The following is an 11,460-nucleotide window of genomic DNA, read 5'->3' on the forward strand; positions in this document are numbered from 1 at the left end:
CACAGCACTATGTAACACGACCCGATGTGTTTCGTGTTTCACCTGTGAGCGCAGCGCTTCTCACACCGGATGTGATTCTCATGCCGGGCCACAAGTTCTATCTCCTCACTTTCCACACGGTGGCGAGCCTGTTAAGAAAGGAAGGTTTGCAAGCACAGGCTGATCCAGGGAAGAAATCTGTTGTGCTTCCAAAGGATTCAGGAGAGATCAAAGAGCATCGAGTGCATAACAAAGAGAACTTGGAGAACAACGTCAAGATCAACTCTTTGGAGCAGCTGATTTCCAAGAATGATCCAGGAGATTCAAGCAGTCCTAGCACCGACGCATTGGACGGTTGCTGCAGAGAACACTCCATACCTTGGTCTCCACCTTCAGGAAAGTATGTGAGGAGGCCATTGAGGCCATCATACTTCAGAAGGAGGCAGTCTTTCAGACCCATGCCCCCACTCCCTGAGAATGCAACCACATCATCTTCTTCCCCCTCGTTACAAAGTGGAGACTAAAACCATGCATAAGCTCAAGAGTTTTCTTGTGTACAGAATTCATTCCAGTTTTCAAAAGTTTTGTCTCGAGTGTCAATCGAAACTTATCATGTCCTCCATTACCACTGATCGATCTGGATGATCCAATGCAGTGCTAGCAGCAGTAGAATCCATGGCTGCCTCATACTGCTTCCGAAACTCTGGGTTCCTGGACACGAACGCGGAGATTCCTCGGATCCTACGTCCAAAGGCCTGCAGCATCGCGCCACGGATTGGATCTAGCTCGCGAAAATCGGCCTGCCGACGCAGCACCATGTCATAGAGGTACTGCTCCTCCGTGGGATCCAGCTCAGCCTCTAAGATCTGACGTTGCAGGGTCTCCAGCGAATCGTAGTAATGGTCATCTCCGTGTTCCTCCTGTTTCGTTGACGTCAACAAGTACGAAAGAATAGTCAACGCTGCCGACTCCACGGTCAACTTGTCGGTGGAGGCCAGCAGTCCCTGCTCGATCAGGCGCGGGCCATACCCGGAGCTCATGAACTCGAAGAGCTCGCCGAGATCCATCTCGCGAATCACGTGGAATGAAACGCCCAGGCCTCGCTTTTGCTGCTCGCGCTCGTGTACTAGATCATCAGCTGGTTCTTGATCGCGGCGGTGACGATGGCCGTGATTCTTCCTATACGCCGGCTTTGGGAGGCAAGTCCCTTGCCTGAGATGGATCATGTCGTTGCTGAGCTCGTCATACTCGGCGATGGCGGCGATGACGTGCTTGAGGCCACAGCGGATGGATTTCTCCCGGTAAGCCACCACCGCGCCGTTGAAGCCCTTTGCGAGGCTGTAGAGCAGCGCGGATCCTAGAGACGCGGCCACTCTCGCGGGCCAGAGCGCGAGCATGGCGCCCGTGACTGGCAAGCAAATCGGCCTCGAGCAAACGCCGTCTTCCACGCACTCTTCCATGTTGATCACCTGTTGCTTCCATCCCTTCCACAGGAAAACTGGAGCCTTGGCCACGGCTATGCTGCAAACCGCTGGAACATCCACGACTAGCCCCACGACTGCCACGCCCGCGCATCCAACCAGACGAGCAGAGTTGCTCGCGACTCTCTTGGCCTTGATCTTGATCACAACCCTCTTCTTCGACTTACCTGGAGTAGAAGATCCTGTCTCTTCCATGGTCTCTTCCATTGTCTCTTCTGTCGCTCGCGCTTCTTGGGCGATTATAAACCGCGGCGGCCGGCAATCCACCAGCTGTGGCTGCCGTGCCCAGACTCGAAAAAGATGACATCCATCGCTTGAGCCAACTATAAGAGTCCTCTTTCACGCGTATTTCCACTCAGTGGGGCAAACCTTTTTCTATTTGTATATTCTTCCTCGATCTAAGAATCTCTGGGCCATGTTTTTCTCATTGCAAAGATGATTGCGTCTTTGACTCCATATTATAATCAAGAGGAAGTTGCTAGATCCACACTGTTTGTGTAGCGGGCTTTTGTTTCTTTGTGTAGGGGCCTGGGTGACAGTCCCCCACTCACGAGAGCCAGGTTGCAACGGTCAGTTGAGATTAAGTGCTAGTGACATGTTTGGCAGGCTTGCGGGCAGAGAGTTGGGTGATTCCCTGCTTGATCCCGTGATTTGGGGGCTGGATGATCATCCAAGCCTTATGGAAAATCTCACAACCAAAGCTAAAACACGCAAAACAAGCAAGCATTGGAGCGCCAGAGCGCGATATAGCATAGGCTAGGTGCCATGATGAGCGTAGAGCTCTCTTGAAAGAAAAGAGAGCGAGAGATGAAGCCGCTGCTGGTGGTGGTGGTGGTGGCGCTAGCGGCGGCGGTGGCGGTGGCGCTAGAGGTAGGAGGTGATCTGGGCGCTCAGCAGGAGGTGGAAGCGCTACTGGCATTCAAGCAATCCGCGGATTGGAATGGTGGAAGGCTAAGGAGCTGGGGGAGAGGAAGCAACCTGTGCACGCAATGGGTGGGCGTGTCGTGCGTCAAGGGCCGCGTTTCCAAGCTCGTCCTGGAGGATTACGATCTGGTGGGGGGCATCGACTCGCTGCTGCGCTTGCGCTCCCTCCGGCTGCTCAGCCTCAAGAACAACGCGCTCAATGGGAGCATTCCTCCCGACCTGACCAACTGGAGGAATGTCAAGTTCGTCTTCTTGGGCGGCAACCATCTCTCCGGATCCATCCCAAGATCCATCTCCCAGCTCCCTCACCTCTGGCGGCTCGATCTCTCCAACAACAGGCTCTCGGGTCCAATCCCCAGCTCCATGGACGCGCTCACGAATCTCCTCACGCTGCGTCTCGAGGGGAACGAGCTCTCGTCCGCGCTCCCGCCGCTCGCCCATCTCACCATGCTCAACGATTTCAACGTCTCGGCCAACCAGCTGCGAGGTACCATCCCCAAAACTCTCGAGCGTTTCAATGCTTCCACCTTCGCTGGCAATGCGGGGCTGTGTGGCTCGCCTCTCCCGCGCTGTGCTAGCATTCTAGAGCCACCATCGCCAGCACCCTCTCCGGACCATACCATCGGTCCACCACCACCATTTCGCGCCTACGTTCCATCCTCTCTGGCCATGCCTTCGCATTCCAATGACACGAGCAGTACTCCAGCGTCCACCACGACGCATTCACGCAAGAAGCAGCAGCAGCTAAGCACCGGAGCCATCATCGCCATCGTAGTGGGCGATGCCGTCGTGCTGGTGCTCATGACTTCGATGTTCCTCGTCTACTACTGGCGAAGGAGTGGGCGACGTGGTCGTAAGTTCGAGGACAGGAGCAGCAGCAGCGCGTCCGGATTTGGATCGCAGCTGGATCAGCAGAGCAAGAACAGCACGTACGCGTCCAAGCCAAGAACAGTCCCCGCGGCCGCCAGTGCCGTGGAATTCGACACGGATCACCCCGTGTCCGTGTCCTCCATGATCAGCAACAACACCAACAACAAGCTCGTCTTCGTGGGTGGCGGTGGTAGCGGACAAGCTCCCAGCTTCGATCTGGAGCATCTCTTGCGAGCCTCGGCGGAGATGCTCGGCAAGGGGAGCCTGGGCTCGGCGTACAAGGCCATGCTCGTCGATGGCTACGTCGTGGCGGTGAAGCGGCTCAAGGACGTGACTTCCACCAGCCGGAAGGATTTCGAGCAGCACATCGAGTTGATTGGGAGGATGCGAAGCCCGCATCTGGTCCAGCTCCAGGCGTACTACTACGCCAAGGATGAGAAGCTCCTCGTCTACGACTACATGCCCAATGGCAGCCTCCATAGCTTGCTCCATGGTTGGTTTTCCATTCCATCTCTTCGATCGACGTCTAAGCTCGTGTGATGTCTCTTTCTGTAGGCAACCGAGGACCAGGACGTGTACCGGTGGATTGGACCACCCGGATCAACATCGCGCTTGGAGCTGCGAGAGGTCTGGCGTACATCCACCAAGAGAGCGGCTCTCACAAGATACCGCACGGGAACATCAAGTCGAGCAACGTGTTCTTGGATAGAAACGGGGTGGCGCGCATCGGGGACTTCGGCCTGGCGCTGCTCATGAACTCGGCGGCTTGCTCCAGGCTGGTGGGATACCGGGCTCCGGAGCACTGCGAGACGAGGAGGATCTCGCAGAAGGGCGACGTCTACAGCTTCGGCGTGCTGCTGCTGGAGATCCTGACGGGGAAAGCTCCGGTGCAGCGCGACGGCGTGCATGATCTCCCGCGCTGGGTGCAGTCGGTGGTGCGGGAGGAATGGACAGCCGAGGTGTTCGATCTGGAGCTCATGAGGTATAGAGACATCGAGGAGGAGATGGTGGCGCTGCTGCAGACTGCCATGGCCTGCGTCGCTCACTCGCCGGATGCGCGGCCCAAGATGAGCCAAGTTGTCCGGATGATCGAGGAGATACGCGGCGACGCATCCCCGGAGTCGTTTGATTCTCAGTCGCAGCTCTCCTCGTCTCAATCGGAAGGAGCATGATCTCATCGACGAGCACGAACTTGTGTAACTCTATCTATGCAAAGTGTAGAGCAAAGATTCATGGTACAAGTTACGGATAAAACACAAAGCTGGCATGTTCTTCCGTTCGATATAATCCTCGTCTCTCAGTCGGAAGGAACATGAGCTAAGAACTTGTGTAACTCAAGAATAGATCGATCAATGCAAACTGTTAGAGCAAGGATTCATGGTACAAGTTACAGACAACACAAAGTTGTGTGAGTGAGTGCGTGTTCTTTCGTTCGATGATCTCCTAGAGCTAGCTTGACGTTAGAGAAGCTTGCTAGCGTCCATAGTCCAGCATCTCCGCGTACGCAGCCTGCTGCCGGGTCGGGTACGAGGGACACTCCTCTCCGGAAGACGAGAATCCTGCGTCGGCAGTGGCGGAAGCTCCTCCTCCACCATCGGCCAGAGTCTCGATCTCATACAACCTCTGCACGACCTGTCCCATGCTTGGCCGCAGCTGCGGCACTGGCGCCACGCACGAGAAGGCGATGCTGGCCATACCAATCGCACCAGTCGCCGAAAACTTGGTCCCCAACGACGGATCGATGGCGGTGTCGAGATGGCCGGAGTCGAAGAGCGGCCTCACAAAGTTGGCGAGATTGGTGACCGACAAGCTGCTGCCGTCCGCGTACATGGGCTTGCGTCCCGTGAGGAGCTCCAGCAGCAAGATCCCAAACGCGTACACGTCGCTCTTCTCGTGGAGGTGGCCGATCACTCCATACTCGGGTGCCAAGTAGCCCAGCATTGCCGATGTCTTGATGTTGGCATAGACGAGCTCGTCCGCGAGCACCTTGTTGTGACCCCAGCTCGACACAAGAGCATTGTAGCTCTCGTCCAAGAGCACGTTGGAAGCCCACACAATGACTTGCTCGCCATTGCGGTGGAGGTAATCCAATCCTGCGTAGTAGCAGTATCTCGAGTATTAGATTAGAAGTCCATAGCCATGCAAGCTTACGTACCTTTGGCAACTCCATGGGCGATCTGGACTCTGGTTCCCCAGTCCAAAGGTGACACGCTTGGGCCGTGCAAGTGCTCGAAGAGCGATCCATTCGGCACGAAGTCATAGACGAGGTAGCACTGGAGTCCTCCTTGGACGCAGCAAAAGCCCTTGAGCTTGACGAGATTGTCATGCTTGAGCTGCACGAAGGAGCTCAGCGCGGCCTCAAACTCCTCCTCGCCACCCACGAATCTCGTCTTGGTGAAGTACTTGATCACGGCGGTGGATCCGTCCCTCACCACCGCCCTGTAGATCGACAGGCTGCTCTTCCTGGCCAGGAGGTACTTATCCGAGAAATAGTTCGTCGCCACCTCCAGTTCCTCCAGCCGATACTGGAAGCTCCTCATCGAGGATCCAACCAGGCTCTTCGGTGCGTTGATGCTTTGCATGGCCAGCGGCGCCACCAGGTGGAGACTGCTGCCTTTGCCGCCGCCATCGCCGCCGCTCTTGCTCTTGGTCTGCTCCGGAGAGAGAATGTCCATGGTCGCCACCTTGATCCCGCCGCTGCTGTCATGAGTGCTGCTGATTCTCTGCTTGTGCCTCCGAAACCACACGAACGACATGAGCATCGCAAGCAGCACTCCGCCGGTGACGGCCACGACGCCGCCGATGACAGCCATCTGCGGGATCCTGGACGAGGAGTTTGTGGAGAGAGGAGCACGCTTGGCTACGGTTTGAGCAACGGTGGCAGCGTTCCCTGGCTTGGCTTGCGGCTCCACGAGATTTGGAATGCGGCCGCGAGCTCGAGGATTCGTGGCTGTCGAAGGGCCCGTAGCAGCATGCTCCGGAGCGACCGCTCCAAAAGGCTGTGGACGCTGCAAGGATGATGCTCCGGAGCCGCTGCAGTAAGGAAGACTTGGAAAGCCCACACCGCACAAGCCAGTGTTGTTGCTGTAGGCAAATCCAGTTTCCAAGCTTCGCAGTCCTGCGCAAAACGATCGATCGTATAAGTTCTCGCGAAGATCACCACCAACTTAGAGTTTGAAGCGATGAGAAGTTTTCGCTTGCCTGCTGGGACATAGCCCGAGAGTTTGTTGCTGCGAACATCCAGAACAGTGATCTGGGCCAAGTTGTTTAGTGCCGCGGGAATGGGACCCGAGAGACTGTTGAAGCTGAGGTCCAAGTGCTTGAGCGACGAGAGCTGGCCCAGCGAGGCGGGGATCCGTCCGTCGAGATGGTTGTGCTGCAGTGCCAGGAGATTGAGCAAGCCGAGATGACCCAGCGCGTCAGGGATGGGACCACTCAGATCATTGCAGCAGAGCTGGAGAGCTGCCAAAGTTGAAACAAAGAAAGTTCTAGCAAAAGAAAGATGCTGATGATCATGGGAAGAACCTTGGAGGTTGCGAAGAGAGGTGAGCTGCGAAGGAATGGCACCCGAGAGCTTGTTGACGTTGAGATAGACGTCGGTGAGACCAGTGAGCGATGCCAGTGACGATGGAATGCTCCCGGAGAGGCTGTTGTAGTGAAGATACAAAGCTGTGAGCGAGGAGAGCTCGCCAATGGCCCCTGGAATGCTTCCCTCGAGACCTCTGCCTTGCAAAGAAACGTTGGTGACCCTTCCTCGCGAGTCACAGGCCACGCCCACGAATCCATCCTCCGCCCCACACGGATCTTTGCCCGCGACCCACGACGCCAAAACCTCACCTCTGGGATCCAAGCCGCGCTTCACGTCGAGTAGAATCGCGGCATCGCTGCGAGCTGCCCAAGCTCCCCCCAGCGCTGCTAATGCTGCTAGTGCCGAGAGCAATGCGAGAAGATGAGGCCTCGAGCCCATTGCGAGCTTCTCCTCCTCCTCCGATCGAGATGGAGCAATGCAGCTTAGCTGCTAGGTGGACGAGACGACCCAAGCGCCACTAAGACGCATCCTTTCTTCGCTGGAGAGAGAACCGCGGCGGCCATCGCCATCAGTAGCAGCAGATTGCTTCCAGCGTGACGTGGCCGAGCCGGGACCGTCGATTCGACACGATTCACAAACGATCTCTAGCTCTGGCGGGGATCTCTCCTTTGCAAAAAAACAAAGGCGCTCCCGTTTGAAAAAAAAGCTTCTTTTCTTCTCCTTTTGGTGGCTTTGTACTAAGAACTTTCAAGCTTCCATACCGAAAGAAGGACGCATCGTCGTCCTCCTCTTGTAACCTTCGGTTCTTTGGCTATGGCGGCTTTGAAAACTCTTTCTTTCATCTTCGTCTTCTTCGTCAAGTTGGTCCTCTTCTTCCAGGCTCACGTCCCCACACGCGACCTCGCATTTGTCGATCTGGAGCCCGAGCTGCTTCTCAAACTTGTCCACCACGAACTTCTCCCGCTCCTCGCAGATGGTGAGCACGGTTCCACCGCGGCCCAGCCTCCCCGTCCGCCCAGCCCGGTGCGCGTAGTGCGTAGCATCCGTCGGGAGCTCCAAGTTGACGACGAGATCACACTCGGGAACGTCGATACCGCGAGCTCCAACTTCACTCACCACCAGCACACGGATCTTCCCGGCCTTGAAAGCAGTGAGTGTGTTGCTCCGGCCAAGCTTTCCTTTGTCGCCGTGGAGGCAGCTCACGTCGATCCCTCCGGCCTGGAGCTTGAACATGGTGTCCTTGAGACGCCGCGAGAAGTTCATGAACACGAGCACGGACTGAGGATCCAGCGCGTTGATGCACCTCCGGAGCGTGGAGACGCGGTGCCTGGCGGGGCTGATCACGTAGCAATGCCGGAGGTTGGGTGGTAAGCTCTCCCGGGCTCCTCTCACGTCTGGATCACTCGACCACCTTTTCTGCTGTTGCGAATCCACCTCCGACGAGCTCTGGCTGGTTGACGTCGCTGCTGCGGCCTTGACGAGCAGTGGCTTGTGCCCCCAGTCCTCCGCAGCTTTCAGAAGAGCCGGCGGCATGGTCGCCGAGACGAGGATCGTCTGCCTCTCTAATCTTTGCGGCTGCGAGTTTGAGGAGGACGAGGACGAGGAAGAGGCTCTCCGGGTTCCAACATGCTCGAGGATTCGCTTCATGTCGTCGCGGTACTTCATGGAGAGCACCTGGTCCGCCTCGTCGAACACGAGAAACCGGCATCCGTGCGTGTGGAGCTTCCCTGCGCGGCTAAACTCGGAGATCCTCCCAGGAGTTCCAACGATGATCATGGGCTTGTTCTTCTTGAGAGCCTCGGCCTGGCGCTTCAAGTTGGCGCCACCTATGAGCTGCTGGACAAGCCTCCGGTGCTCGTCACCCAGGAGCTTCTCGGCCTCGCGGACGATCTGCATTGCCAGCTCCCGGGACGGTGCGACGATCACCGCGTCGATCGCGCCAGTCTTCCTCGCGGACTCGTCTCCTCCAGCGTCCGCGAAGGGCCCGATCGTGGAGAGAATTGGCAGCAAGTAGGCGAGCGTCTTCCCGGAGCCAGTGTAGGATTGCATGGCAGCGTCGTGGCCATCGAGGAGCACTGGGATGGCGGACGCTTGGACTTGCGTGGGCGAAGTGAGATTCATCTCGTCCAGCTTCTGGACGAGCTTGGGTGACAGCTTGAGCGACGCGAATCCCTGTGCGCTGAAAGGACTGAATCCGGGAGATGGTCTCGTCACCTTGATCGATGGCTTCTTCATCTTCTCCGGCTTCGCGGTTCCTCCACCTCCTTCCTTGTCTGGCGGGAGAAAACGAGAGCCTTGAGGCTGTGATGTTCTTCCCTGGAAGGTTTCCTCCGCTTCCTCTTTCTGCGATGAATCAATGAGAAGAACTAAAGAACCAAGATTTTCTTACCTGTTTGAGCAGAAGAGGAGATGGCGATGACCAATCTCGAGCGCTGCGCGAGGAAGCAATGCGGCTGGCACGCAGAACCAAGCGGCGGCTGCCCATGGCGGCGGCCATTGCGTGCTCCACACCCACGAACGCGCTCATTGTGAGATTGAGCGCCATGTCTCTAAAACCCTAGCTAACACGCGTCACCATGACGATCGCGCTGGTGGTCTCGTGATCTAGACGGGCCACCCACGGGACACGAGTGTGAGAAAGAAGGGCCCGATTTTATACGGTCGATCCAGGTAGAAAGAGAGCCAACGACGGCATGGACAAACTCTTTTAGGGGTTTCTCTTCTTCCATCTCCAGCCTTGGCGCTCTGGATCCCGCAGCTCCATGGACGCGATCATCCTCATGCCGCTGCGATCCAGTGCCAGCCTCCGCCATCCTCCGCCGCTGGCGAGAACGTCCTGTTCTTCCCCCTGCATTCTTCGCCCTCGCAATCCATGCGGCGCTGGGCTCCCGGCGCTTGGAAGCTCCACTGCCATCGTCTTGCTCCGGGATTGCAAGAGCAGGAAGAAGAAGCGCAGGATCTCTTGCGCCGCGGAGCATGCAGCCGCGGGATTGTCATCGTCTCTCCATGCACAGCCCGACATAGCTGCTTGGCTCAGCGCATTCTACCGCTTCACTCGGCCTCACACTGTCATAGGCACCGTAAGTTCTTCCCTTTTGATCGCTTTCTTCGCGACCATCTCCTTGGATCTCTTGCTCCAGGCAATTGGCATCGTCTCCATCTCCCTCCTCGCGGCCGAGAGCGTGGCGGACTTTCTCTCTTCGCGTTTCGCGGTGGGTCTTCTCCAGGTGAGTTCTTTCATCTCGATTTCTTTGCTAGCGCTCAGGACACTTCTCCCAGGCTTTGATCCCGGCGCTACTCATGAACATCTACATCGTGGGACTGAACCAGATATCGGACATCGAGATCGACAGGGTGAAGCAGCCGAAACTTTTCTCTCTTTCTCTCATCGCTCGTCGCGATGGTTACAAGAGTTTCTCCGTGGGTGTTTGCTTGCAGTTCAGGTTAATAAGCCATATCTTCCTCTTGCGTCTGGAGACTACTCGCTCGCGACCGGGGTCGCTCTCGTGATTGCGTCCGCGCTTTCGGTGAGCCACCTTTTCTTTCTTACTTCCTCACGAAACTTACATGGACGCTCCAGAGTCTGGGAGTGGGATTCCTGGTCAAGTCTAGGCCACTTTTGTGGGCCTTGAGCGTCAGCTTTGTTCTAGGGACAGCGTATTCGATCCAGGTATGAAAAAGATTGGTCTTTCAGCCCGAAAAATCCGATTTTTCGAGTTTTTTGCAGCTTCCTTTTTTGCGATGGAAGCGGTCCGCGGTTGCTGCAGCCAGCTGCATTCTCTCGGTGCGAGCCATTGTCGTTCAGCTCGCATTCTTTCTTCACATGCAGGTGTGCCGTGTTTTTCCGTTTTGCCTGCTCGTAAACTTTGCAAATTCGCAGGCCTTTGTTCTCAAGAGACCGGCCTTCTATCCCAGATCGTTGCTCTTCGCCACCGCATTCATGTGTTTCTTCTCGGTCGTCATAGCCTTGTTCAAGGTAAGCTAATCTGGAAAAGTACGTATGTCATGCGTCTTTGTAGGACATCCCTGACGTAGAGGGCGATCAGACATTTGGAATCCAGTCGTTTAGTGTCCGGCTGGGCCAGGAAAAGGTCAGTTGCTCGTTTGGATTCTCAAGTTTTCTCACCTCTCTTTCAGGTGTTTTGGTTGTGCATTGGGCTCTTGGAAGCTGCTTACGCTTCAGCGGTGATCTTTGGGGCTATGTCTTCGTGTCTCTGGAGCAAAATCGCCATGGTGAGAGTTTCGTGATCATCGCTTTAGTTCTTACAAGTTTGCGTTGGATTCGTCTAGACGGTGGGTCATTCCGTGATCGCGGCGATTCTATGGATGCGATCCCAGAGCGTCGACTTGTCTAGCAAAGCAGCGATCTCGTCTTTCTACATGTTCGTCTGGAAGGTGTGTGGATTGTCTTTGATCTTTTCATCTCGTGATCTTTGATCTTGGTTTGATCTTCGTAGCTCTTCTATGCCGAGTACTTCCTCATTCCATTCATGAGATGATGAAAAAAGAAGATCCCGTTCCATTAAATTTTTTTTGGGTTGAATAAAAGCATCTGATTTGATCTCCAAACGTTACTGGACACGTGAATATTTGTTTCATGTGGTGGCAAGATATGGTGTTTGTACGTATTGATCATCGCAGATATCCAAACAAACAAAGGTTTAGAAATGGGGGAAT

The 11,460-nt window shown here is 55.9% G+C and overlaps 5 protein-coding genes across 5 annotated transcripts; 2 read left to right on the forward strand and 3 right to left on the reverse strand.

The window, feature by feature from the left end:
* Window positions 1-575: 575 nt before the first annotated feature.
* On the reverse strand, window positions 576-1,655 carry LOC9662809 (uncharacterized membrane protein At3g27390). Its single transcript, XM_024660871.1, has one exon. It carries the CDS (start codon window positions 1,653-1,655, stop codon window positions 576-578), a length of 1,080 nt encoding a protein of 359 aa, XP_024516639.1.
* A 352-nt stretch (window positions 1,656-2,007) lies between these two features.
* Window positions 2,008-4,625, forward strand: LOC9662810 (probable leucine-rich repeat receptor-like protein kinase At1g68400). Its single transcript, XM_024660896.1, has 2 exons — window positions 2,008-3,747; window positions 3,810-4,625. Exons 1-2 carry the CDS (start codon window positions 2,268-2,270, stop codon window positions 4,424-4,426), a joined length of 2,097 nt encoding a protein of 698 aa, XP_024516664.1. The 5' UTR covers window positions 2,008-2,267; the 3' UTR covers window positions 4,427-4,625.
* Window positions 4,600-7,244, reverse strand: LOC9662724 (probable LRR receptor-like serine/threonine-protein kinase At4g30520). The gene is made up of 4 exons (XM_024660895.1): window positions 6,780-7,244; window positions 6,456-6,716; window positions 5,410-6,372; window positions 4,600-5,347 (listed from the first exon to the last, which is right to left on the reverse strand). Exons 1-4 carry the CDS (start codon window positions 7,219-7,221, stop codon window positions 4,728-4,730), a joined length of 2,286 nt encoding a protein of 761 aa, XP_024516663.1. The 5' UTR covers window positions 7,222-7,244; the 3' UTR covers window positions 4,600-4,727.
* A 232-nt stretch (window positions 7,245-7,476) lies between these two features.
* LOC9662811 (DEAD-box ATP-dependent RNA helicase 47, mitochondrial) lies at window positions 7,477-9,384 on the reverse strand. The gene is made up of 2 exons (XM_002987036.2): window positions 9,173-9,384; window positions 7,477-9,126 (listed from the first exon to the last, which is right to left on the reverse strand). Exons 1-2 carry the CDS (start codon window positions 9,326-9,328, stop codon window positions 7,531-7,533), a joined length of 1,752 nt encoding a protein of 583 aa, XP_002987082.2. The 5' UTR covers window positions 9,329-9,384; the 3' UTR covers window positions 7,477-7,530.
* Window positions 9,385-9,464: 80 nt separating this feature from the next.
* Window positions 9,465-11,451, forward strand: LOC9662812 (probable homogentisate phytyltransferase 1, chloroplastic). The gene is made up of 11 exons (XM_002986977.3): window positions 9,465-9,863; window positions 9,924-10,010; window positions 10,063-10,137; window positions 10,227-10,310; window positions 10,364-10,453; window positions 10,511-10,612; window positions 10,664-10,759; window positions 10,803-10,874; window positions 10,921-11,016; window positions 11,074-11,178; window positions 11,241-11,451. Exons 1-11 carry the CDS (start codon window positions 9,546-9,548, stop codon window positions 11,280-11,282), a joined length of 1,167 nt encoding a protein of 388 aa, XP_002987023.2. The 5' UTR covers window positions 9,465-9,545; the 3' UTR covers window positions 11,283-11,451.
* The last annotated feature ends 9 nt before the right edge of the window (window positions 11,452-11,460 follow it).

The sequence above is a fragment of the Selaginella moellendorffii genome, unplaced genomic scaffold (assembly GCF_000143415.4).
Source record: "Selaginella moellendorffii unplaced genomic scaffold, v1.0 SELMOscaffold_78, whole genome shotgun sequence".
Taxonomy (NCBI): domain Eukaryota; kingdom Viridiplantae; phylum Streptophyta; class Lycopodiopsida; order Selaginellales; family Selaginellaceae; genus Selaginella; species Selaginella moellendorffii.